This window comes from Tupaia chinensis, unplaced genomic scaffold (assembly GCF_000334495.1).
Source record: "Tupaia chinensis unplaced genomic scaffold, TupChi_1.0 Scaffold148587_1, whole genome shotgun sequence".
Lineage (NCBI taxonomy): Eukaryota > Metazoa > Chordata > Mammalia > Scandentia > Tupaiidae > Tupaia > Tupaia belangeri.
The window spans coordinates 2,140,397-2,167,037 of NW_006208436.1; the positions used below are offsets into that span (position 1 = coordinate 2,140,397).

Sequence of the window (26,641 nt, forward strand, 5' to 3'; positions counted from 1 at the left end):
CCTGTTAAGTAGTAACTAAATATGTGTATCTCCCTCACACACATGGTGTAAGCAAATTTAGACTGTGATTTTTCTTTTTTTTTTGGAGAGGTTTTTGCTATAGGGCGCATGCACTCACCAGAAAGACAGAGAGACAGAGAGACAGAAAGCAAGAAATCACCCCCCAGGGGGGATGGCCACGCCGCAATCCCTTCTCCTCCATTCTCCTCTTGGGATCTTGGGCACGCACGTACACGCACCCGGTGTGAGTTTAAGCCACTGGGTCCAGGACTTGAACCGCGGTCGACTACATGGGAGTCCAGCAACATAGCCATTATGCTAACTGCTGGTCCTTAGACTGTGATTTTTAAAATTAATCCAACTGCCATTTAGAAATTAGAATTCAAAACTGAATTTCTTAAAACTCAGGTATAACCCAGTGAAGCTCAAACTCATTGTTTGTCCTATAGCATTCTGACATAAGATACACTCCTTAATTTTCTACTTAACTTTCTGAGTAAACATATTAAGAAGATTTCAAGGTTTCTATAAACCAAATCAGAGGAATAAACACTATGTTTTGAGAGAGAGGTATTTTTGCTATAGGTTGTTAGAGACACAGAAAGCAAGAAATCACCCCTCCTCCCAGGGAAGATGGCCACACCACAATTCATTCTCCTTTTGGGATTTTGGGCATGCACACACATGCACCCAGTGTAAGTTTCAAGCCGCCAGATCTGGGACTTGAACTGCGATTAACTCTGTGGGAGTCCAACAGTGTAATTATTACTCCATCTGCTAGTCCCCTAGGAATAAACACTTTTTAAACTCCTTTTCCTAGTTATAATATACCTGATACCATTGCATACTCATAATATATATAGGTAAATATTATCTCTGTTTTACAGATGAAAAACAGAGGCTCAAAAACACTAATAAATGTAATACTGAGCTCATAATTGGCATAGAGCCATTATCTGAACACTACTAATTTGTAACAAAGTTTTAATATGTTCCTGTATATTAAGTTGTACTCCATTGCCAAAACTTGTTCATGTAAAGATTTTATGCATATTTAAAGACATAGTCAAAGAATAGTTCAATAATAATTCAAAATACATCTAGCTATTAAGAAATATATTAAGAGATAAGGCCACTCAGTAGTACAACATTTAACATAATGCTCTGATGGACCCACATGTTGTGGGCCTAGGTTTGCATCCCTATGCCTCCCTGTTCATGCCAGGCATGCTCAGACATGCCTGTCATCTGCGCTTGGGGCTTGGTATGTATCATGATGTAGGAACTCTGTTAGGGGTATCTTTCTTTCTCTGTCTGTCTCTCGCTCTCTCTCTCTCTCTCATGGAAAAAGTAGATAAACTTAAAAAGAAAAAAATAATTGTCTTAAAATTTGCATAAAATTTTTTCAGAGGGCACATGTATTCACCAAAGAAAGAGAGATAGGAAGAAGGAGAAAGCATACTCAGTGGGGCATGGTCACACCACAATCCCTTCTCCTTCCTTTGAGGATTTTTAGCACAAGTGCACATGTGCTCAGTATGTTTTTTCAAGATGCTAAGTCTGGAATTCAAACTGTGCGAGCAACTATGTGGGATCCTGCTTCCTTATCAACCAGATCATAGGGTTGGCCCAAGAAAATATATTTTAAAATATATTAAAATAAGTGGTACATAATTCAAAAAACCCAAGTAAAATAAGAGAATGTAGAAGAAAATATACTTCATATTCCACCCATAAACATTCCTTTTCTAACTGTTTCAGTCTGTTGTATCATTAATAGCAGAAATACCTGACTTTAGATGATTTAGAAAGAATAGAGGTTTATTTAGCATGTGGTTTTGGAGGTCACAGGTCAAGTAGCCAATCTGGTAATGGTCTACGTGATGGTAGGGTCCTGAGATGATGCATGGCATCACATGGCAAGAGCTTGCATGTCTTTTTCAGCCTGTCTCCTTATAAATCCATGGGAGTTAAATCATGAGAGCCTATCCAAAAAAATTTAATCCTAATTGCCTCCCAAACTCCTCATTCTTTTTTTTTAGAATTATTTATTAAATTTTTATTAATTATTATTATTATTATTTAAAATTGCTATAGAACACGTGTGTTCATGAGAGAGAGAGACAGAGAGAGAGGGAAAGTGAGAAAGCAAGCTGCCAGGTCAGGACTCGAACTGCAATTGGCCATGTGGGAGTCCAACACCTCAACCACCATGCTACCTGCTGATCCCTAAAGGCCCCATTTTTTTTTTTTTTTTTTTCCCCGTTGAGATTTTTGCTATATCGCACATGCGCTTGCCAGAAACACAGAAAGAGACAGAAAGTGAGAAATCAGCTCCGGGGATGGGGGGGATGACCATGCCACAATCCCTTCTCCTCCATTCTCCTCTTGGGATCTTGGACACACACGCATGCACACGTACCCGGCGTGCGTTTAAGCTGCTGGGTCTGGGACTCGAACCACAGTCGACTACATGGGAGTCCAGCGACATAGCCATTATGCTAACTCCTGGTTCCAAGGCCCCATGCTTAATCCTATAGTTGGATTAATTTTTCTCCATCTCAACATTTTTACATGGCTTACCATTTTTTAATACATGATTTATGGGGGATTCATTCAAACCACCACATTCTACCTCTGGCCTCAGAATTCATGTTCTTCTCATATACTAAATACATCCACTTCCTTTCAAAAGTCTTAATTCAACAGCAATTAAAAAGTAAAAAATCCAGATGGGAGGCTGTAAAAATAAATGATTTCTTTCAAAATATAAAGTTGAGATAAGCATAAAATAGAAATTTTCATCCATAAGAAGAAAACAGTAATAGACCCTAAGAAAGTCCAAAACCCAACAAAACAGACATTAATTTTATTATAGAATAATCTGTCATTCCATGTGCCACTTCCTGGACATTCTGAGTATTGGGCCCCCAAAGCATCAGGAAGCCTTTTCCTGATGGCCTTGCTGGGCTCAGTACATGCTTCAGCTCTCTTGGTTTGAAATCTTGTCCCTGTAGTTCTTCCACAGTAGTGCTGAATAGCTGGTACTCTAGGGTCTTGGGTTATTGAGGGTGGCCCCAACCCTATCTTTCTAGGTACTGTTCTGTTGAGTACTTGGTATGGCAGCTCTAGCCTCACATTTCCTCTTGGCATTGTCTTTGTGGATGCTTTCTATGGTGGCTCCACCTCTGTGACAAATCTTTGCCAAGGCCACCAGGTTTTATTTGGCAGATGTTACAGGTCATCACTCTTAAGTATGACATTATACAAAGCCAAACTGCCTCAGAATGGCCTTCCTTGTCCGTATGTCTATCACATTGTGGCCACACCAGTTAGCCAGTCTCTAGGAAGGTCTAATTCATTTCTCCTCAGTCCTTTGCTGACCCTTTACCAAAATCTAGGCTTTCTTAGCCTGATCCTCAAAACTTTTCCAGCCTCTGCCCATTACACATTTTTAGGTATTTATTATTAGCAACATGCCACTTCTGATACCAACTCTCTGCTATAGTCTTTTGGGTTATTAATAACAGAAATACCTGGGTTTTAGTTGTTTAGAAAGAACAGAGATATATTTAGCTCATGGTTTTGGTTTCGGAGGTATGAGGTCAAAGGACCACATTTGGTGAGGGTTGTTTTGTTTGTGGGGTTCCGAGGCAGCACAGGGCATCACATGGAAAGAGCTCAAGTGTCTTGTGTATATAGGGCTGTCTCATTCCCTCTAAATTCACCAGGTTTGAATCATGGGATATCAGCTCCACCCTGATAACCTCAATCTTAATCACTTTCCAGGGACCTCACTTCTTAATCTCACAATTGGGTTAATTTTTTGCTCTATTAATACTGTTATAGTGACTCATCAGATTTCAATTCATGAATTATGTGGGAACACATTTAAACCATAGCATTGACTTTTTCCTTTAGAAATTTCTCAGGGCCACTTCTGTCTTCTCAAGATTAACAAAGATAATTTCAGTGTCTAGCTTTGATTGCAGGCATTTCTAATTGTTAGTCAAAACAAAATAAAACAAAACAAAACAAATCCCAGCACTATAAAGATAAAATATGTTCATTCTCTATTTATAGTTGTAAAAATGTCCACCCTATTCTACATCTTGAAGCTGACTTCAGTAAATCAGTAAATTGTGAACATACACAAAGGGATTTATCTTACTCTCCTGTTCAGTATATTGTAGAAAACCAGACACCAAGGAATGGAAATGGCACTCAGCGAGAACTGTTTTATTACACCAGCGGGCATGGAGGAGTTAATACTCTGAATCTCCAGACCTGGCTGAGAGTTGGACACAGTCTTTTATGGGTAAATTGGGGAGGGGAAGTTTTAGCACACTTGAGTGTCCTATCAAGGAAGGGGCTCAGTGTCTGTCCTAATACAGAACTGGTAGAGAAGCAGAAAATTCAACATGCTCAAGGCCTCCAGACACTCAACAGTTCAGAAGAGGGGCATCTAGCTTGTGGGGGGACAGAAAGCCCAAGCAGCTATTAGCCCTGGGTTGTTTCAAGGTTGCTCATAAGTTCATATCAGAACAGAAAGTTCAGGCAGTTATCAGCCTTGGGTTGCTCCACATCATTCCCTCCTCTTGAGCCTTTTCAACTATACTTGAGGAGGGTCAATTAACAGGAGGGCAGTAAACATAGTTTTCCCAAGTAGTAGTAAACAGTTGATATTTGATGCTTTATGGCAGGAGGTTGTAAGGGTATTGTAGGGGTGTGATTTGTTGTTGTCCTAAGTTTTTGTAGTGTGTAGATTGGTCAGTGTCTGGAGTAACTGAAGTATGCTGTAGACTATTAAGTATTTACTGTGTGTAGAGCAGTCAGTCCAGCAGTGGCTGTAGCAGGACTGCTATATTGATGGCAGGTCTTGGTCTTCTGGAAGGTCACTTTGGTTGGCTGTTTAGGTGGCTTTTAATTGTTTAAGTCCCAGAGTCTTCTGGCATTGTGGCTTGTTTTACTCATGAGTGGTAAATCCATGGAGCTAGTCCTGTAACTTTAACTTTAGTAGGGGTGACAACTACAATAATATATGGCTTCAACTAGATGGGGTGTAGTGATTTTTATTTTTAAAATTTTAAAAATTCCTGTGAGATCTCTAGGTTTATGTTTGTGTACCCAGTTTTTGAGGGGAATGGGGGCTTTTTTTTAAGGTGATATGGGCTACTTTTTTTAAAGATTTTTTTTCAAGGCCACTAGATCTTGGGTCAAGACTGTCTTGTCTAGTTGACGGACGTCAGTTGTTCAGGCCTGGGTGACTAAAGGAGGTGTCTTGCCAAACAAGATCTTCATAAGGAGAATAACTTTGTCTTTGGGGTGTATATTGAACTCAGAGTAGGGCCAGTGGGAGGACATCACCGAGGGGTGTCCAGTGTTCTGACAGAGTTTACTCAGGGTGGACTTGAGGGTATGTTTTATTCATTTAACTCTCCTAGAAATCTGAGGTGGATAAGTAGTGTGAAGTTTTCGTTTTATGTCTAAGGCCTTTGTCACTCTGTGTAACTATTTTTTTAATTAATTAATTTATTTCTTTTTTTGCTATAGGGCGCGTGCGCTCACCAGACAGAGAGAGACATAGAGACAGAAAGCGAGAAATCGCCCCCCCAGGGGGGATGGTCATGCCGCAATCCCTTCTCCTCCATTCTCCTCTCGGGATCTTGGGCATGCACGCACACATGCCTGGCGTGAGTTTTAAGCCACCGGGTCCGGGATGTGAACTGCAGTCAACTACATGGGAGTCCAGCGGCATAGCCATTACGCTAACTGCTGGTTCCCTCTGTGTAACTTTTGTAATGAAAGCAGGTCTATTGTCTGACCTGATCATAAAGAAAAGCCCAAAATGAGGTATGATTTCTTTTAAAAGGGCTCAAGTGACTTTTCTGGCCTTTTCAGTTCATGTAGGGAAGGCTTTTATCCAGCCTTAGTAAGGACAGACCAAGACTAGTAAATACATGTAGTCCTGGCATGGAGAAGTCTGCCTTTAGCAACTCTAGGGGAGTTGTCTCACTGGTTTGTATTCTTGCTGGTCGAGTTGGCCTCTGGGTGGGGCTATTTCTGGAACAAGTCTCATACCACATGTTTAGGTTGTGTATAATGATGGTAAGTGACTCAAGAAATAGTATCAGCCCAGTAAGTTCTCCAGGTTAGTCTCTTCCTAGTGAATTACTTCATGGTAACCAGGTATCTTCCAGATGGCAGTTTCTTGCCTGTAAAAAGGACTAAATTTTGGTGTTTAGTGGCCTCCATGATGGTGGCTTCTCAGCCTGACAAGGGTGCCAGGGGCTGAATGACAATGTGGTATTCAGCTCTAGTATCTACCATGAATTTCATTGGCTGGTCCCCCCACTTTGACGTTGACCAGGGGCTCCTGGGAGCCCAGGATCAAGTAGCCGGGTCGGTCCTGTTCTGATTCTATCATGGTCAGGAGGTCCCTTGGGGGTTCTGGATGGAAGATCTTGAGGGCTCCTGGTGGATTTTTGGTAATTTTTTCTTGGTTTGTATCCTGCTTGGGGCATTTACCTCTCCAGTGCCGATCTTTTTGTAGTATGTGTATTGGGTTGGACTAAGTCTGGGGTGACTGGGTTTTGGCCGCCCTCTTGGACCATGTGGGGATCTGTTTGTCTGAGGGCGGCAGTCAACAGGGTTGTTTTCTGTTTTATTCGCCTTTTTTTTGTTTTTTGTTTTTTCATCCCTCAATCTCATTTCACGAAGACTTGATTAGCAATCTCTAGGAGTTGGGTTGCGTTCATCCCAGCAAAGCCTTCCTGTTTTGGAAGGTTTTTTAAATGGATGTTAGGGGTGACAAAGGCAGCATTAATCAACTGCTGGCTTTCAGAACTCTCCAGATTAAATGGAATATAGATCCGGTATGCCTCGCAGAGTTTCTCATAAAACTGTCCAGGTGGCTCATCTATCTTCTGAATTATTTCTGTAGTTTTGCCATCTTAGTAGATTTCTTTGCAACAGCTTTAATCCTCTGTAAGAGTGCCTTTTCAATACTTGTTGAGAAGGGCTTGTCAACCCTCAGTATTGAAATCTCAGTCAGGCTTTTCATTTGGAAATGCAGTTCTGGCCTAAGCCTCAGGATCTACTACATTGTTGGGGGCATGTTCTTGTAGCCATTTTGTTATTGTCAGAAGGACTCTGTGGCACTTCTCTGGTTAAGTAGTAGGGAGAGGAGCAGTTGCCTACAGTTGTCCCAGGTGGGCTGGTGGGTTTGGAGTATAGACTCCATGAGATCTATCATTCTCTGGGCTGTTCCGACTAGGAGAAGGTGTGGTGTTTCCAGTTAAGCAAATCAGTGGTGGTGAAGGGCTGGTAGTGGAGAGTTGTACTGTCTTCTGTAATAGCCCCATCTGTGCCTTTCTGGGGAGGGGGTCCCTCAGGTCTCCTGGAGGGGTATCTGAAGAGTCAGGTTGTCCCAGGCTGCAGTGGTTTGCCAGGTGACAGTGCATGAGGCAGAATCTGGGCATGGGATTCGGGCTGTTCTTCAGGCTCCGGAGAAACAGATGGAGTGAGGTTTCAATTATGGGCTCCACTGGGACATATGGGGATGGAGCCGTTAATGGCTCTTCTTCTGGGAGATCCTGCAGGATTGGAGCCGTGGGTTATTTTTAGTCAGAGGTGGGGCACAGGTGGCATGGCACGAGTGGCCAAAATAGTATATATATTTTTTATCTTATGTAGATTCATGCCCAGGATGGAATGACTTGGGCTATCTGTACCCAGGAGTTAGCATAGGGAAACCTGTCGTTATAGCCTGGGGTGCCAGTAACCACATTGTATATAGTCCACATGGTGGGGAGATGTAATTAATGGCTCTTCTTCTGGGAATCCTGCAGGATTGGAAGCCGTGGGTTATTTTTAGTCAGAGGTGGGCACAGGTGGCATGGCACGAGTGGCCAAAATAGTATATATATTTTTTATCTTATGTAGATTCATGCCCAGGATGGAATGACTTGGGCTATCTGTACCCAGGAGTTAGCATAGGGAAACCTGTCGTTATAGCCTGGGGTGCCAGTAACCACATTGTATATAGTCCACATGGTGGGGAGATGTAAAGTTTCTTCTGGCAGCCATCACACTTTAAAAGAAGGCCATTCAATCTCACAGAGTGCTCTTAACCTCTCTGGTTTCAATTTAAGTCTGTAATCACTAGAGAAGCCCTTTATAAAATTAGTCAGCATACAGTCCAGCACAGTAGGCTTGGAAGACTTGGACTGAGGATTTTCCCATTGCATCCCAAATATCTCTGACCTCTCCAGTTATCAAAAGCCTGCACTTTCCAAGGCTCAGGAGATTACTGGTTGGAGGAAGATTTTGAGTAGATGATAAATGTTGCCAGGTCATGCTCCATTGATGTGATTTTGAGTCAAAAGTCAAATGTAAATTATTTAATTTGTACATGGTTAGATAATTTGATGGCACATGGGGGGGCAGCTGCCCCCATTTTTACATAAATTGTGAGAGTTTGTTTTATACATTGATGTATATTTCCTAGACAAACAAAAACTGTTCAAAAAATTTCCCAAAATAGAACAAAACATTTTTATTGATAACAGTTTAATTTTTTTTGAGAGGTTTTTGCTACAGGGTGCGTGCACTCGCCAGACAGAGAGAGACAGAGAGACAGAAAGCGAGAAATCACCCCCCAGGGAGGATGGCCATGCTGCAGTCCCTTCTCTTCTATCCTCCTCTCGGCATCTGGGGCATGCACGCACATGCGCCCAGCGTGAGGTTTAAGCCACTGGGTCTGGGACTCGAACTGCGGTCAACTACATGGGAATCCAGCGACATAGGCATTACACTAACTCCTGGTCCCGATAACAGTTTAATATTTTAATCATTTGAAAAAACCTTTAGAAGGCAGAAACAGAAGCCCCAAAACAACAGTACATGAACAGAAAGTCCTAGGGATGAGAAAGGGTTAACTCATTGTCTCTCAGCACTAAATGGAGTTATTAGGCTGTTATGGCTACATGGTCATTAAGAGTTGTTAAGTGGTTATGGGGACTAAGCTCCAAAGTCACCACAGGCTGTAAATTTCCTTCAACACTTCTTGACAATCTACATTAGCATTTTTAAAGACCAGTTGTTTCAACAACGTCTCAGCCACATCTACATTCTGTACCTGCCTTTGCAAAGATTTTTGTAACATATCTATAAATGTGTCACAGTTGGTAGAAATTCATGAGCCAACTTCTGAGGCCCAAATATACGACCTAACATTCATTACTCTGCCTATCTGCCTCTACAGGGAAAACCCTCCCATTGGCCTTTGTGTCCCCCCTCCCATGAACAGTGTTGAAAACAGACAAAAGGGTAGGTGCCCCCCAGAAGAGACCAATCAGCATCTGTCTTGGCCATGTCTTTGTAGGCTTTGTGTAGTTCCTTGGCAGTAAGCAATTGGATACAGAATGTCCACCCGATTGAATGCGTAGAGGGACTGGGTCCCCCAGCACCAATCCTTCCATTTAGCCTCTACAGACCTAACAGAAACACAGTTAACAGACCCAATCATGCTCCATAGTGAGAAACCATGGAGCTATAAACACATTAACCCATTACAAACACTCACATTCACTCAGAGGTTAAACACTCCCTCTTCACACCAGCCAATTACCAGATGAGCTCTAATTGCTGGTCCTGCAACTGAAGGAGAGTGATCAGGTCTCTTCTTCTACTCAGTCAGAGTAGGTCTGCCTGACTAGGGCTCTACCAATCCTCGGGGGCTTACCAGATTTATCAGAGTTGACAAGGGTTGATGCATCATGGTCCAGGAGTTGGTCCTTCTCTCCAACCAGAGTCTGATGATCCAGGCACACTTGGCTTTGGGGTGGGTATCCCAGCTGAGGAATCCCATCAAATGAGATGGGGTACACCTATCTCTCCACACTGTAGTGCCCATCTCAGAGGGGGTACACCCTGGGATCAGTGGCTCAAAGGGCCAGCCTGATTCCACTTCCTGTCCAATGTACCAAAATGTTGCAGAAAACCAGATGCCAAGGAATAGAAATGGCACTCAGAGAGACAGGAGAACTGTTTTATCACACCAGTGGGCATAGAGGATAGAGGAATTAATACTCTGCATCTCTGGCCCCAGCTGAGAATTGGACATAGCCTTTTATGGGTGAATTGGGGAGGGGCAGTTTCAGCACATTTGGAGTGTCCTATCAGAGAAGGAGCTCAATGTCTGCCCTAATACAGAGCCAGCAGAGAAGCAAAGTAATAACCAGAAACCTTTATTTTTTGGCTCTTGATAGTCTTCTTTTTGATTAATGGAAGCAAAGGACTACAGAAGGTGTTATCCTGCCCTTCAATGAGTAGTAGATAGAGCAAACTATCTTTACAATACCAGAAAAAATAGAAGAAACAATATGTAGAAATACTTCTTTTCATGAAGCTACACATTTGTAGGAAACATTAAATTTTCTTATTCCTTAGTAAAACATTTTTATTTACAAATGCCATATTTGGGCCAAATCCATGGTACAACAGTGATACACTGCTTAAGAGAAGCCAAGTCCCACATGGCAGAAGGCAGTCTGTTGTTAAACAACATGCTAAATGTGAAATGTCAACCCTCACTCTAAACTTTCCCTGTTCAGAGCATCAAATGAAGACTTCATTGGATTTTATAGTGTCTTTCTGCTTTTAGGTAGTCCATTGAAGAAGGGAGTTTGAAAGTTGTATACTGTTAACTACTGTCTGCCCAGGTCCTGCCTGAAATACCATGATGTTTATGAAAAGTATCTTAAATAAAGCTGGATACAGTTTTGGAAAAAAATTTAAAACCATGTTCATTACAAAAGGAACAAAAGTAATTATACAGAAGAGAAAACACGTAACAAAATGATGAAAATTAGTATCACTAATGAAGGGCCTACAGGCTTCACATGCCTCTGGATGTCATATCTTGAAGAGAATATGCCATTTATGTTGTATTCCAGCCCCAAATGGATAAGCTCATTCCCAACATGAGAAAAAAGTAGTCAAACACAAATCAAGGGATGTTCTATAAAATTATTAGACTGTATTCTTCAGAAATATCTATCTCATGTGAAACAAAGATTGAGAAAGTATTTTAAATTTAAAGTGACTAAAGAGACTGACAAATTCAAAACATGATCCTGATTTGGATCTGGTACCACAAAAACAAAAGTTGCAATGAAGGACATTATTTGGACAATTGACAAATTTGGAATATTAATTCTACAAATTAATATAAAATGAAAGCACTGTACCAATTTAAATTTCTTAAATTGCTATAGCTGTGTAAAATACCTTTGTTCTTAGGAAAGACACACTGAAACATTTGATGTATGTAGCTTCTCAAGTGGTTGAAAACCACACATGTAGGGTGTTGAACTCCTGCATGGCCAACCACAGTTCAAGTCCTAGACCTCACAGCTTGCTTTCTCACTTTCTTTCTTTCTTTCTCTGTCCATCTCTGATCAAATTAAAATAATTACTTTAAAAAGTTAAATAAAATAATTATTTTATTTTATTATTTTATTTTAGTTTTTGGAGAGGTTTTTGCTCTAGGGCATGTGTGCTCTCCAGAAAGACAGAGGGAAACAGAGACAGAAAGCAAGAAATCACCCTTCAGGTGGGATGGCCACACAGTAATCCCCTTTCCTCCATTCTCCTCTCGGGATCTTGGGCATGCATGCACACGTGCCTGGCGTGAGTTTAAGTCACCAGGTCCAGGACTTGAATCGTGGCCTACAACGTGGGAGTTCAGCAACATAGCCATTACGTCAACTGCTGGTCCCAAGATAATTATTTTTTAAAAAATGTATGTGTATTTGGAGAGATGAATAAATCAAATGTAGAAAAATGTTGAAAAATGATGAATCTAAGAAAGGTCATATGGGGGAATTTTCTGTACTATCTTTGTGGTTTTTCTGAAAGTTTGAAATTATTTCAAATAAAAATTTGAAAACCATTCTTTAAGATTATATAAACATTAATGTTTAAAAATTTTCACCAACAACCAATTGAAAAAAAGCATTTCAAGCAGCTCAGTGCAGCAGAACCCCCTAGCTCTGACCATCAAGTTCAGCAGCTCCACAACTCCACAGTCTCAGTCTAGAGCTAGTAGCATGACTTTTTTTATCAAGAAAGCTGAGGTACATTCTGGTACAAGCTCTTTGGCATTGTAAAGCACTTGAACTACTCATTCGTTTTGTCAAAATTGTTAGTTCTGCCCTGTGTTTTGGAAAGCCTGAAAACCACTGATAAAACCTTTCACGAGACAGTTGATATCTGTCTTGTAGCCAGTCACTGGTGATGTCTATTCTCCTGTGGAGTTGCTGGTTGCTTCTGCTGACCCCAAAGCAAGCAAGAAGAAGGACAAGGACAAAGAAAAAGTTTAAAAAGTCTGGAACCATGGAATTACTCTGCTTCTAAAACATGCCAGAAAGAGAAGGTTCTGGAAGACAGCCAAAAAGTATACTGAGTCTCCATATGTGGAAAAAGAAGTGAAACGGTTGCTGAGTACAGGTGCGGAGGCTGTCAGTACTCATTGGGAAACACTGAAGATGAAACAAAAGAAATAGAAAATCAGAGCCTTGATATCCCCTTTCCTGAAATGTCTAGTCATAGGCAAGGCCATGACTCCCTAGAACACAAGGAGCTTCGAGAATAGTCAATGACCTCAGCAGCAGCAGTGAAGCTAAAGACGAGAGACAGCACCAAGATGAAGAAGATATAAACACCCTTGACACTGAGGTAGATCTAGAGAGACAGCTACAGGAGAAGCTAAATGAATCAGATGAATAGCACCAAGAAAATGAAGGAAACAACCAGCTGGTTATGGGATTCAGGAATGTATCAACAACACGAAAGTCAAGCTCCAAGAGACCCAGGACAGGGCCAAACGACAGAGGACCTCATCATGAAAGTGGGAAACCTGGCTCTTAATAGATTTCAGGCTATGCTAGATGAAATCAGACAAAAGGAAAACTGAGGGACCAGCAGTTAGCATAATGGCTATGTCACTGGATTCTCACGTAGTCGACTGAGGTTCGTGTCCCGGACCCGGTGGCTTAAAACTCATGCCGGGTGCATGTGTGTGCGTGCCCAAGATCCCAAGAGGAGAATGGAGGAGAAGGGATTGTGGCGTGGCCATCCCCCCTGGGGGGGGGTGATTTCTCGCTTTCTGTCTCTCTGTCTCTCTGTGTCTGTCTGGCGAGCACACGTGCCCTATAGCAAAAAAAAATGAAGACTGAGAAAAGGGGCAGCTCAGTCTTTGCAAGAAAAGCTAGAATCATTCCTAGCTCTTAACTATTTTAATATTTCGATTCTTAAATATTTCAGTCCTCAGAGTGGTTAGCAAACCTTCGCTTCATCACTTGGACTATTAAGTCCTTGCAGTAGTGTTTGTTCCCTTTAATGCTAAACATTATGTTGAATTATTTTACTTGTTTTTCAGAACACTTTGCTAGGTATTTCTCATATGGCGTGTGCACTCCCTGGAGAGAGAGAGAGAGCGACCAATCCCAGGGCCAATGGCCACACCATAATCCCTTCTTGATTCTCTTTTCAGAATTGCAGGCATGCATGCATATGTGCCAGTGCATTTTTTGAAGCCGCAAGGTCCAGGACTCAAACCACACAGTTAGCCATGTGGGATCCAGTCACCACCACATCAGTTGCTGGCCCATTCCAGTTAACTGTTAACATTATAACTTCAAAACAGTTAACTCTGGGTGACACAACCAAATGCCATTTTAATTTTCTTGTATTTTCTAATGTTCCTGAAATGAACATTTTATAATAAACAAAACAAAAGTAAACTTTTAAAAGAGTGAGTAGAAAATAATTTATTAGCAAGAAATCATTTCTTGGAATTTGAACCTTATGTCAACACAACTTTTGGCAATGTTTCTAAAAAGATCTTACTTACAGCTGATCTTGAAGCTCCATGATTATGTACTCTTATTGTTCCTTCTCTAGTTTATGGGCCAGATCTGAATCTTCAATCCTTTGAAGCAATATTTTATTCTGGGAGACAGATTCAGACAGTTGATTCTCTCGAAGTTGTAAGAGTTCTTCAAGATAACCCTGGAAATACATTACCACCAAGATAAAGCAACTGAGGAATTCTAATATTTACCTGAAAGATAAATGCTGAGAAGCTTAAATATTCCTATCTATTGTAATGAAAGCATTTCAAAATATTACAGATGGAATTAGTAAAAAAAATAATTTTAATTTAATATAAAAACTTAATATATATTCTCTGTTGATTTAAAGCTCTTCTTCAAAGTCAGAAAAAATGTTTTACATTTAAGGCAAACTTAAATAAGATATTTGTCATTTCTAAGTTTTACATTGGTGATAGATGCATGCTCTTATGTCCAAAATAGACCTAATTACAAAATGGCTAATTAGAAAGCTGCTTCCATGTGATCGGTTTTCAAAAATAGTTACTAACATTTTAGTGCTAACATGTTAGCAGGAGGCAGTAAAATGTTTTGGGACTTAGGGACTGCCTACTGTCATAGCCAGATTTACCACATACTAGCTATGTGTCTTTGGGCAAGTTAATTAACTTCTCTGTGCTATTAGTGCATCACCTAAAAAAGTGGAAACAAGGGACCAGCAGTTAGTGTAAAGGCTGTGTCGCTGGACTCCCACATAGTCCACCGCGGTTCGCGTCCCAAACCCGGTGGCTTAAAACTCACGCCGGGCGCGTGTGCGTGCGTGCCTAAGCTCCTGAGAGGAGAATGGAGGAGAAGAGATTGCGATGTGGCCATTCCCCCGGGGGGTGATTTCTCGCTTTCTGTCTCTCTGTCTCTCTCTGTGTGTCTTGCGAGCGTACGCGCCCTATAGCAAAAACCTCTCCAAAAAAAAAAAAAAAAAGTGGAAACAATATGACTACCTGATTGGTAGGCTTAAATAAGTCAATATAGGTACACTGTTTAGAACAGTGCCTGGCACATTGTATGCAATATGTAGTTACCACCTGCTGTTATTAGCTAATACCTAACAAATATGGACCTTCTGGTGTACCCACTGTCTCAGCATTTTGCCCATTTACTGTTTCTTTGTTCTTCTCTGCTTTCTGGGAATTATTGAATTTATCTCCAAAACCTTATATTGATGTTTAGAATTCAGGAGATCATGTTTTTAATTTTCATTAGCTCTTTCATGCTTTTTACCCATTCCCTTCTCATGGCATTCTACTCTTTTTAGTTGCAGTGTGCTTTCAAATTCCTCTGAAGATGTTAATTAGAATTTTTTTGTTGTTCAAGTACTCTTCTATCCCATTACATGTTATTCTATTCACATGTCATTAACAAATTGTTTCAGTTATTTTAGCTTTATGATACATGGTAAAAGGAACTCATTCTCCCCTCATGAGCTCCTTTTTCAGATTTTGTTTTCCTGACAATCCTCAAATATTTTTTTCATAATAAAATTTCAAATATTAAAAGTAAGTTTTTACAAGATATTTCTCACATACACAGCTTAATAATAAACTGTATGCGAGTATTTATAAACAGTAATTAAAGAACACTTATATACCTATCACCTAGATAAGTAACCAATACTTTAAAAGCCAATAGAATGCCTTTCCCTGAACACACCCTTTTATTTCCCACAAAGATAACAATATCCTTAGATGTGTGTTCATTATTTTGTTGCTTTTCTTTTTAGTTTTCTTAAACAATATATTGTTTAGTTTTTCTGGGATTTCTCTATAGTCTTTGTTAACTTGCTTTTTGTATCTACTGTCATGAGTATAGCTATTCCTTATTTACTTTTAATACTTTATGATAGTCAGTGGATAAACATTATAGTTTCTTCACTCTTTTGTGAAAGGTCATTTGGATTATTTTAAGTTTTTCTCAATATAAACAATATTGGTGTTCACACACTCAGTTACATATCTCCCGGAATACATATCCAAGAGTTTTTAGGAGATACATTTAAGTGTAAACTTGCTGGGGCATGGGCCATGCTCAAGTTCACATTTACTACATAATGCCAAGTTATTCTTTCTATTGTTTTTATATTTTTATACTACTCACATTCCCATCTGAAATTATATGTATATTGCTTATATTAGTATCAAAGTTATCCTGGATTCATTAAATTCATTGAAAAATATTTATTCTTTTTCTGTCATAAGTACAGTCAGTATAAAGTAGAAATCACTGACATTTAAATATTTGGTAGAAATTTCCTTCAAAACCATACAAATCTGATCTTTTTTTTTCTTGGCATGGGGAAGATAGATTTGAAACTGTTTAATTTTTTAAATGGTTGTAGGGATATTGGTTTGGTAATATTTATAAAACTCTTCATCTAAGTCTTCTAGGCATCAACATAAGAGTAAAATTACTCTCTAATTATTGGAGGGTGTGTGCTGCATTCTAGGTTCATTTTCTATCTTTATAAAATAATTTTTTAGAATAATTTATTTATTTAACTTTATTTCTTCTTATTATTTAATTTGACCAGAGAGAGACAGAGTGAGAGAAAGGGAAAGGGAGAAAGCAAGCCATGAGGTAAGGGACTCTAACTGTGGTTGGCCATGTGGGAGTCCAGGACCTTAGCCACCATACCACCTGCCAGCCCCTCAGTTTTTACCTTGATAGTAGACCTATGTCTGTTATTCACCTGTTGGTATTAAAACACAAGTACCTGGGTTAAAGGATTGTACCAGCATCTACACTTCTGAGGCCTGCAGTTGTATTAATGCATGCACATTTTCCTCTTATTTTCAGGCACTTATATGGTCCCTGTGAATTCCTTTTCTTTGAGAGAATAGCTCTACATAAAACTTTTTTGAAAATATATCCTAATTAGCATTTTCAGGTTTTTTGCAATGGAAAGACATTCAGATTATCTTAGTCTGACTTCCTGCTAGTATCAGAAGTCTCCTTTAATAGAATATGAAAGTTTTCATTGTATAGATTATACAACTATTTGGAGCTATTATAATTGTGATATGTTTCTTTATATTTTCTAAGCAGTTGCTATTTATATATAGAAAAAATATTAATATGTAAATTCATTTTATAATCATTTTCCTCAGTTTTTTTTGGGAGGGTGGGGGTTGTTGTTTTTGTTTTGCCAAAAAGCATGTGTGCTCACCAGAGAAAGACAGAAAGAAAGAGTAAATAATCTCCCAAGGGGCACAGTCATACTGTAATTCCTTTTCCATTTTCCTCTTCGGATTTTGGCCATGCATGTGAACATGCCCAGCATGATTCTCAAGCCACTAGGTCTGGGATTCAAACCATGGTTGGGCATGTGGGAATCCAGTACCTTAACCACCATGCCACCTGCTGGCACCTCAGTGTATTTTTTAAATTTTTCCAATACTTCTGTTTAATTCGACTGAGGATTTCCATATATATGCAGAAATACATATATGTAGGTATATACATGTAATCTATGAAAAATTATAAGTTTGAAGGGAGAGAAGGGAAAAAGAGATAATACAGTAAAAAACTAAAGGTCATAGGGCTGGCTCCATAGTGCAGCAGTTAAGTGCTGTGTATAGGGAGCCAGAACCCTATGACTAACCCATGGTTAAAATCTTGGTTCTGGCAGCTTGAAAAACTCACTAGGCACAAATGAATGTATTTCCAAAAATCCTAAAGGGATAGAGAAATGGATGATAAGGATTGTGGTATGACCATTCCCACTGGAGGCTTTGTTCTCTTTCTTTGACAAGCACACACATTCTCTGGCAATCAAAACAAACACAAAAAAAGAAGATATGATTAAAAAAAAAGTAAAGCTCACAAACTCCTTGAGGTATTGGAGATTACTTTCTGTTGTACATCCCACTTTGGCTTGTACAGTGCTTAACACACAAGAGCTGCTAAGATACTGAATTAAAAATAAACAGAACTCCACAGACATATATGTGCCTGGAAATCACTGCATTTTCATAATTTTATATAAAATTAGTCATAGGCTAAAAGTTTCAAATATATAAAACATTTTACAGATGAATGGTTTGCTTTTATATTAAAATACAAAATTAGAAAAAAGTTAACAAACCAAAGATTCTCCTAAAATTTTGGTTGACTTTTCATTATTAATAAGAAGCAGACAAGAACCAGCAGGTGGCTTGGTGACTGGGGTGCAGGACTCCCGTGTGGCTTAACCATGGTTCAAATCCTGGACCTGGTAGCTTGAAAGTCACACCAGGCATGTGTGCATGTGTGCCCAAAATCCTGAGAGAAGAATGGAGAAGAGATTGGGACGTGGCCATCCTCCTCCCCACCAGGGGTGATTTTTTTACTTTCTGTCTCTGTTTCTCTGGAGAGCACACGCACCCTATAGCAAAAATCTCTTAAGTAAATAAGAAGAGGAATACCATTCAAGAACAGAAGTAGCAATGAGTAAATCATTTCATTCAGTTAAAAGATCTGGCAGTAGCAGTCCAAATGTAGTAAGTACATTAAAATTAAGGAATTTTTAAAAAATTTAACTAGCACAAAATAATTGTACATATTTATGGGTTATAATTTGATTTTCTATACATATGTACAGTGTGTAATGATCAAATCAGGGTAATCTATGTATTCATCACCTCAAACTTTTGTTATTTGTGCTAAGAACATTCAAAATCTACCCAAGAAGAGATTTAAAAAAATTCAAAAAAGTAGGATTAAAGTACAGGTTCTTTTTATTGCCAAAAAACTTTGAAATCTATGCAGCTTTTTCATAATACATTATTTTCAGTGAACTGTTTTGAAGACTGCCTCATATAGTTGCTCTATTATGCAGGAAAATGCCAGATTTATTCTTCCTAACTAACCATAACTTAATCCCCTCCTCTCCCCAGCCTCCCTAGCCTCTAACCACTATTCTACTCTTCACTTTGAGATTTTAAACATTAACAGTGGACATAACAGCATCTGTGTTAGATTCAGGGAGCTGTGGGTATATAATCCTCTGATTCAGTACACAAGTTAACTTTTTTATGAAGACGAATATGTCCTGGACTCCTCAAATGACCATTGATAAATACCTTCTGTTCCAGAGTAAGTTGGTACTTTTGTTTAACTCTCTTACACTTGTTGAACCAAGTGTTCTCATCCATGACGAAAGGAGGTCTAACATTCTCTGGAGTGCTGCTTTCACTACCACTGCTTCCCCAGGTCCTTAGCTCCTCCTCATCGCTGCTGATACTATCAGAACTGGCAAGATGAAAATTTTTAAAAAGTAAAGTTAATATTTGATTCTTAAACACTTCAGTATTTGCAAGATGCTGGTGAATAAACTCCAAAATACTTAATGATAATACAGAATTATAATAATGATATTATAAAGTCTAGTTTTCTGAAACAAATAGCAAGCTAGCAGGTCTGCTGGCCCCCTCTAACCTAAAGATGCCACAGAAGTTCAAGTGAGTTTTATAAATCTAAGGAATTAATACAGAACCTGTGATAATGCCCTGAGGAGAGAGAAAAGATACCCAGAGAATTAGAAACTCCAAAAGTGCTGAAAAGAGCTTTCTATCTGGATTCTTTTCACTGCCCTAGGCAGATTACTGACCATCCAGTCTCCACTTTAAGATAGAAAAACCACCACTGGGTAATGTCAGTGGGGTATAACAACGCAGTGTTCACTGTCAGCTTAGTTTTAGCAAAGAGAAGCTAACAACAGGTTCAATGGAACCAGTCACTCCTAAGCATTTTCTTTCAGGAGGGGGAAGGAAGGGCAGAAGTAGAGCAGAGTAAAAATATCTATCACATGGGACCAGCAGTTGTCATAATGGCTATGTCGCTAGACTCCCATGTAGTTGACTGCTTTGAGCCCTGTACCCGGTGGCTTAAACTCACACCGGGCATGTGTGCATGCATGCTCAAGAGGAGAATGGAGGAGAAGGGATTGTGGCATGGCCATCCCCCCTGGGGGGTGATTTCTTGCTTTCTGTCTCTCTGTCTCTCTCTGTCTTTCTGGTGAGTGCATGCGCCCTATAGCAAAAAGCTTTCCTCCCTGCCCCCCAAAATTTATCACAATCTATAGCTAAAATTATTCATGACGTTAGCAATTATAATTATGGTAATTAATAGTCTCCAGGTCAAAATTACAACCTCATTGACAATAAGAGTATAAAGACAAAAATTGCTACAATAACAACAACCAAAAACAGATCATGTAGTGATGAAACCAGAGAGCATAACATAAACGGACAGAAAAGAATAAGACCAAATACATATTTTAAGTCAATACATATGAATAGACTAAAATCTCACATTAAGAGGAAAAAAACTGTCACAAAACAAAATTCAAATATATGATATACATATGAAACACATCTGAAACCAAGTGATTCATCTTTAATTTATTTTGGACTTTTGATGTAAACAAGTCAGTAAGTCAATCTTGCTGTCCAAACCACGATTGAACTCCAGACTTCTTCCCACTCTGCCACAACTATTTTTGTGACCATGAACAGGTTATTTCACCTGTGTTTCAGGTTTCACATCTGTAAAATAGAGACAGCAGTGCCTACCTCTCTGGCTTTTGAGAATTAAACGAATTAATAAAAGTAAAGCACTTAGAATAATGTCCGATACTAAACATTCAGTAAATATTGTATTATTGTTCTTATTACATTATACTGTTAGTCACCCTCACAAAATGTCTTATACTCCAACATATCCCAACACAGTGTAATTTTATGCTCGCTCAAAATATCATCTTGTATTTCTTTTCTGGATTTAATGTACTAGGATTGTTCCTTTTTCCAAGGGATCCATTTTACTAAAGTTAGAAATCTTGCTGTCATGATAGTGTATTCTTTCTGCCTCACCATTTAAAACATCATCATTTCCTAGCCATACTATTAGCGACTTCTCTTTCTAAAGGGTGATTATCCTGGGAACAAGGTTGCTGTTCTTTTTAATCCTCAAAATCCTGTGAAATTGATCCTATTAAATTGAAAGAGAGAGATAATGTAAAAAGTACTAAGTTCCTATTTTAAAAATTTCTTTCCTACTGTAGGCACTCAGTAACTGTATCTTGAATGTTTTCCTGTGTCCATATATTTTATATAGATAGATAGATAGATTTTTTTTTGCATACACACACACACACACACACACACACAACACACACAGAGTACCTAATTTTGGCCTGATAGAAATATATGAAAGAAAGATAATCATCCTATTCAAGAAATCAATTTTTCAAGCAGACCTGAAAAGTATCTATAAATTTTGAGACAGCAGGTGGTATTGTAGTTACGGTGCTGGACCCCTACATGTTGACTACAGTTCGAGTCCTGGACCTGGCAGCTTCAAACTTACACATGCATACCCAAAGTCCTGTGAGGAGAATGGAGGAGAAGGGAGTGTAGCATGACCCATCCCCCTGGCAGATGATTTCTCACTTTCTCTCTCTCTGGCTCTCTGTGTCACTAGCAAGTGCATGCACCCTATAGCAAAAATAGCTCTTAAAAAATTAAAAATATTTATAAATTTATTATGATTAAATTTCAACACTATTGAGATTATCAGAAATAGCGACTGCTCACACGATCCTAGAAGTAGGATACATTCATACAACACTCTTATAAAGATACACTCTCAGAGTCATGAAAGTTTTCACTGAATTTATCTGAATAACTGGCAATTTACAATAAAAAGAGGAAAATTGATTGATACAAGGATGTTCATTATTCCCTTCTCTCTAATGGAAATAAATTGAAAAACAACTTAGTGAATTACCATTTTGAAATCTCAATGGTCTATTTCAGAACTATTAAAATTATTTATAAAGATTATAGCAATATAAAAAATGTTTTGGTTATTTAAAAAGCCAGATGATGGTATCACAACTGTGTATAATGTGTTTATTTACATAAATACTAAAAATGCAACTGGAGTTTGAATCCTTCAGTGATTTTGATATTGAAACAAATGTTTTGTACAAAGGAGTTTTAATTAGATGAACAGTGCACAAGACAGTTAATTATAAATTAAGATTTGAATAACATATTTCAAAAGATTAATACCTTTGAGTAAACTTTAAATAAGGCGTATAGTCTATCACAGCAGGAAAGTTGCCATCCAATCCCTCTCCCTTTAGGCAGAAGCTAAGACAAAGAATAAACAATCCATATTCATACATAAAATTTTAAATCAAAGTTAAGAGTTATAATCAACCTTTTGCTAGAGACACTTCTTTCATCAAATTGCTGGTGAACGCTTTTGTTTGCAGTTTAATTTTACTTTAACAAATAACTCAATAAAAATATTCTACCTTCAATACCAATGAAAGAGCACTGCACAAGTCAGTACACTATTAAATAAATGTAGCAAGCAAAAATAAGATTTACTGAAAACTCTGTTCAACCTTCTCTCTTTATTTGATACTATTTTGATCTCTATTGGGTTTTCAAGATGTCACTAGAGAATTTTCAAATGACAGTTGTCCTTCGCATTTATATACAAATTCTCAGGTGGTATGAATATCTCCTATACCCTAAAAAAGATGACACATTACAAAAAAGGGTTTTCTAAAGTCTGTGAATCAGTCAAAAGACTTACATCTTAGACCTACAAAGGATGCAGAAAATCCTCTAATATCCAGTCAATCCTTTTTGAAACAATGGGAACAAGAAAAAAGTTTAAATGACTTGCTCAAAGTCATTTTCTGAATTTGTAGAGCCAGTAAGGAATTTTAGATCTGGTCTCCCAATCCAGTAATTTGTCTTTATATGAAGTTGCATACAATGAGAAGAAAGAAAAAGACATTGGTTTCACGATTACTGTTGTTAAAAAAAAAAAAAAAAGACTTTTCAGGAAGATACACGTAGGAACATTTGTAATATTCTTTCGATAGAAAAAATTCACTGATTGAATTCCTACTTTTTCAGAAATTCTCCTACTAAAATACTTACTCTGTATATTAATATGGAAGGTATGTATATATTTTTTCAGACTTCACACTTCAATAAGGAAATAATCAAATTGACAATATTTTTATGGGCTTTCCTAGAAACATTAATGTATCTTTAAGACATTTACTTTCATCTGATTATATAATATCAATGGGTTATACTAAATGAACAGTTAACATTCTTATCTCAGGTTTGTTTTATTAAGCAAAAATAAGCGAACAAACAAAAAGACCTAAAGATTATAAAGGACTTAGATAACCAGTGCTATTTATGTAAAAAGTTAACCTCTTTAGAGGGATCAAATAGATAACCTTCATACCCCTTCTGTCTGTTCATGCTAAACAATTAAACAAATTACCCTACTATTAGTTCACTAAATCTTAGCTAAGGGAAAGTTAGATTTAAAAGGTATCAAATATTTGAAAAGGAAGTGATTTACTACAAAGAGATGGCAATGAAAACAGTGAGCATTATTTTTAAGACCTAAGCATAGATTTTCATTTAAGTCTTATACCTATTTTGTTAATATTAAATTTTCAAATAATATTTTAGAAAAAATAGAATGTTTCCTTCATTTTTATGTTTGAGTTTTCTTATGTACAAATATCTTTTAATATAACATAAAATCTGGGATTAAAGAAATGCAAAAGGATGCTTCCATAACAAATCTAAAAAAACTCAATTTACACTGTCCATTCTCAGCACTTATTATTGTAGTCCCAAAACAATTTGTATTATTGATGATAGAAGCAAAAATTAACAATATTACTTTCTATTAGAATATACATACCTACATGACAGAAGATACATAACACAAGGAACATAAGACACCCAAGATACCATATCAGGATTTCAACAAATGAGATAATAAAGAATCTTTCTGGCATTGAATCTACTTTTAGTTTATTTCTTTTCATTTTAAAGCAGTAGCTGAAAAATATTTACTAAAAGATTCAGAATCTTTCTTCCATATTGCCAGGGTACTAACTTTCCTTTTACGCAAGCCAGAGAGCAAACCTGTCAGTTCTTTAAGTTGGAGACACGCTTTTCTGAGAACAAACTGATAGAAAACTGATTCATAACTGAATCAAATATCAATATCCAACTATTTGTTTTACTTAAGAGAACTAAGAGAACTAAAAGAAAAATGTCATAAGTAGGAATGATTACGAAGTAGAATTATTAAAAAATGGAATGCATTTGGTGATATTAAATACCTGAAATCAATGGCATTGAGCCCAAGCAGCATACCAGCAAGCATATTTGCTTCCTCACCCAAGACAATTGCCCCATCTTCATAAAATCTCCTAAAAAATGAAATGGGTGAATATATAAATATTAAAAACAGATTAATGTTTGATTGAGAGAAATCAGAGCCCAACTTTTATAAAGAATATTTAGATTAAACAAACAAAAACCCCTACCCTACCATAATAAAAATATTTTGTTCTGACTCTCTTAAGTGAATCCCAGGGCCAGCAGATGGCATGGTGGTTAAGGCAGCTAAATCCCACGTGGCTGGCTGTGGTTCAAGTCCTAGCCCTAGTGGCTACAAAAACATGTCAGGTGTATGTATGCATATGTCCAATATCCAAAGAGAATATAGAAGGGATGACCATCCTCCTGGGGGTGTTTTCTCACTTTCTCTCTCCCTTTCCCTCCCTCCCTCTCTCTCTCTCTCTCTCTCTCTCTCTCTCTCCCCAAACACATGGGCCCTGTAGCAAAAATTAATTAAAAGAAAAAAAAAATGAAAGAAAGAAAAGAAAAAGAGAAAGAGAATCCCTCAAATGACTTTTTCAATGGGTCTAGAGTACCTAGCTTCTTTGCATAATACCCAAATTAGTGAAAGGTAGCAAATTCAGGGTCATTTATAATGATCTGTTTTCAAAACTATGTAAAATTAAAGTTCTATACATAGAACAAAAAAATTTGTTTTTCTGAAATTCTGAGGGTTATCGACTAAATTAAGAACTTGGAAGGTGTGATCATTAGTAATCCAAGCTAACTTTCATACTGCAGTGTACTAATAAAGCAGATGAGCTACCAAGCTGGATGCATATGAAAAGGAAATGATTTCAGGGAACCAGCAGTTAGCGTAATGGCTATGTCACTGGACTCCCACGTAGTCGACTGCAGTTTGCATCCCGGACCCAGTGGCTTAAAACCCACGCTGGACGCGTGTGCGTGCGTGCCCAAGATCCCGAGAGGAGAATGGAGGAAGAAGGGATTGCGGCATGGCCGTCCCCTATGGGAGAGTGATTTCTCGCTTTCTGTCTCTCTGTCTCTCTCTGTCTGTCTGTCAAGCGCACATGCCCTATAGTGAAAAACCTCTCTCAAAAAAAAAAAAAGGAAAAAAGAAAAGAAATGATTTCATTATCTCTCACACAGATGTGAACATGAACCTATCTTTGCTACATTCCCAGTAAGTCTTTTGTTTTGGTTAATGCTAGTTTTTATTTTTAATTTTTAAAATTTATTTACTTTATATTTCATTTTCTTTTATATGTTCAATCACATTATTTAGCTTACAAAGTGAATATTTCAACATGTGAACGTTTCTCCCTAGTCCATTGATAAAGTATAAAATTATTTTCAACAGCTAATACCACAGGAAATGGATGTGAATACCATATATAGGGTGAGTGAAAGAGTAGAGTCTGAGGAAGTACATTTAGAAGAAGAAGTGAGAGGTAAAGCATTAATGGGACAAATAAATGTGGTATTATCTGTTTATTTTTAATTTGTTGTTGTTGTTGTTCAATGAGAAAGAAAGAGTATTCGTGTGCAGGAAGGACAGAAAGAGAGGGATTTTATTTCTTTTTGATAGGGTCTTGCTACACTATGACCCTCCTGCCCTGGCCTCCTAGTGAGCTAGGACCACAGGCCTGTGCTACCCTGCCCCACCCGTTTAGGTTGGCCCAGACCAGTAGTCTTATGTAGCCTCAGCCATCACACAGCAGCACCCTCCGGCTTGTGCCACTGCAGCTGGGCCAATATTAGTTTTTGAAATACTTTGGAAAAAAGAGATGATATGGGTGTAAGGTATTTTTCCAGAAAAGATTAGTAAATGAGTAAAAGCTTTGAAGCTACACCTTTTAAAACCTAGTACTATGGAAAAACTACTTTATGCTTTATAGCCAGGGATCATTACATTGCTCTATCTATTTATATTACATATAGTCAGTGAATACCACTCTATAAAACTCTATAAAGTGGAAACATTTTAGTAAATGAAATGTCTTGCTTGCTTTTCAGTATCACTAAATTTATGAAGGCTGCAAAATGATTTTAATATGTTCATCATCTTTCCAACAATTTTTAATAGTTGTGTACAGTTTATCAAATGTTTTTGTAAACATATAATTTGATATTTGCAAAAAGCCTAGGATAGAAATGTGGAAGAAATCATCAGTTTCAATTTACTGTCATGATTAGTAGGACATTAAAACAGTTTGCTCAAGTCAATGTAGATGAACTGCTCAAGGGGGCAACCCAATTCTTCCCACTTTAAGTAAGTTCTATATATTTTCTAATAAATCATACTACTGCATGTTGAACCAAAATATTTAATCCACGCTATGGTTCAAAAGAAATTGAATAAAAATGAATAAATGAATAAAAAGTACAAAAGGAAAATAAAAGACTATTTACCTTCTGACAGATATAAAGCTACAAATAGCCTTGATTGGAATAAATGTTTTCTGTTTCCGTGGACATATGGGAATTTCTTTTAGTCACTTATGTAAA

General features: G+C 38.0%; 1 protein-coding gene and 1 pseudogene across 1 annotated transcript in view; one reads left to right on the top strand and one right to left on the bottom strand.

The window, feature by feature from the left end:
- Positions 1-26,641, bottom strand: part of RUNDC3B (RUN domain containing 3B) — a 154,192-nt gene that overhangs the window by 34,740 nt on the left and 92,811 nt on the right. Inside the window, 4 exon segments of the mRNA XM_006170485.3 lie at positions 13,919-14,076; positions 19,013-19,181; positions 22,007-22,087; positions 24,112-24,201. Coding sequence (XP_006170547.1) covers positions 13,919-14,076; positions 19,013-19,181; positions 22,007-22,087; positions 24,112-24,201 — 498 coding nt within the window.
- LOC102484640 (transcription initiation factor TFIID subunit 7-like) lies at positions 9,780-12,979 on the top strand (annotated as a pseudogene).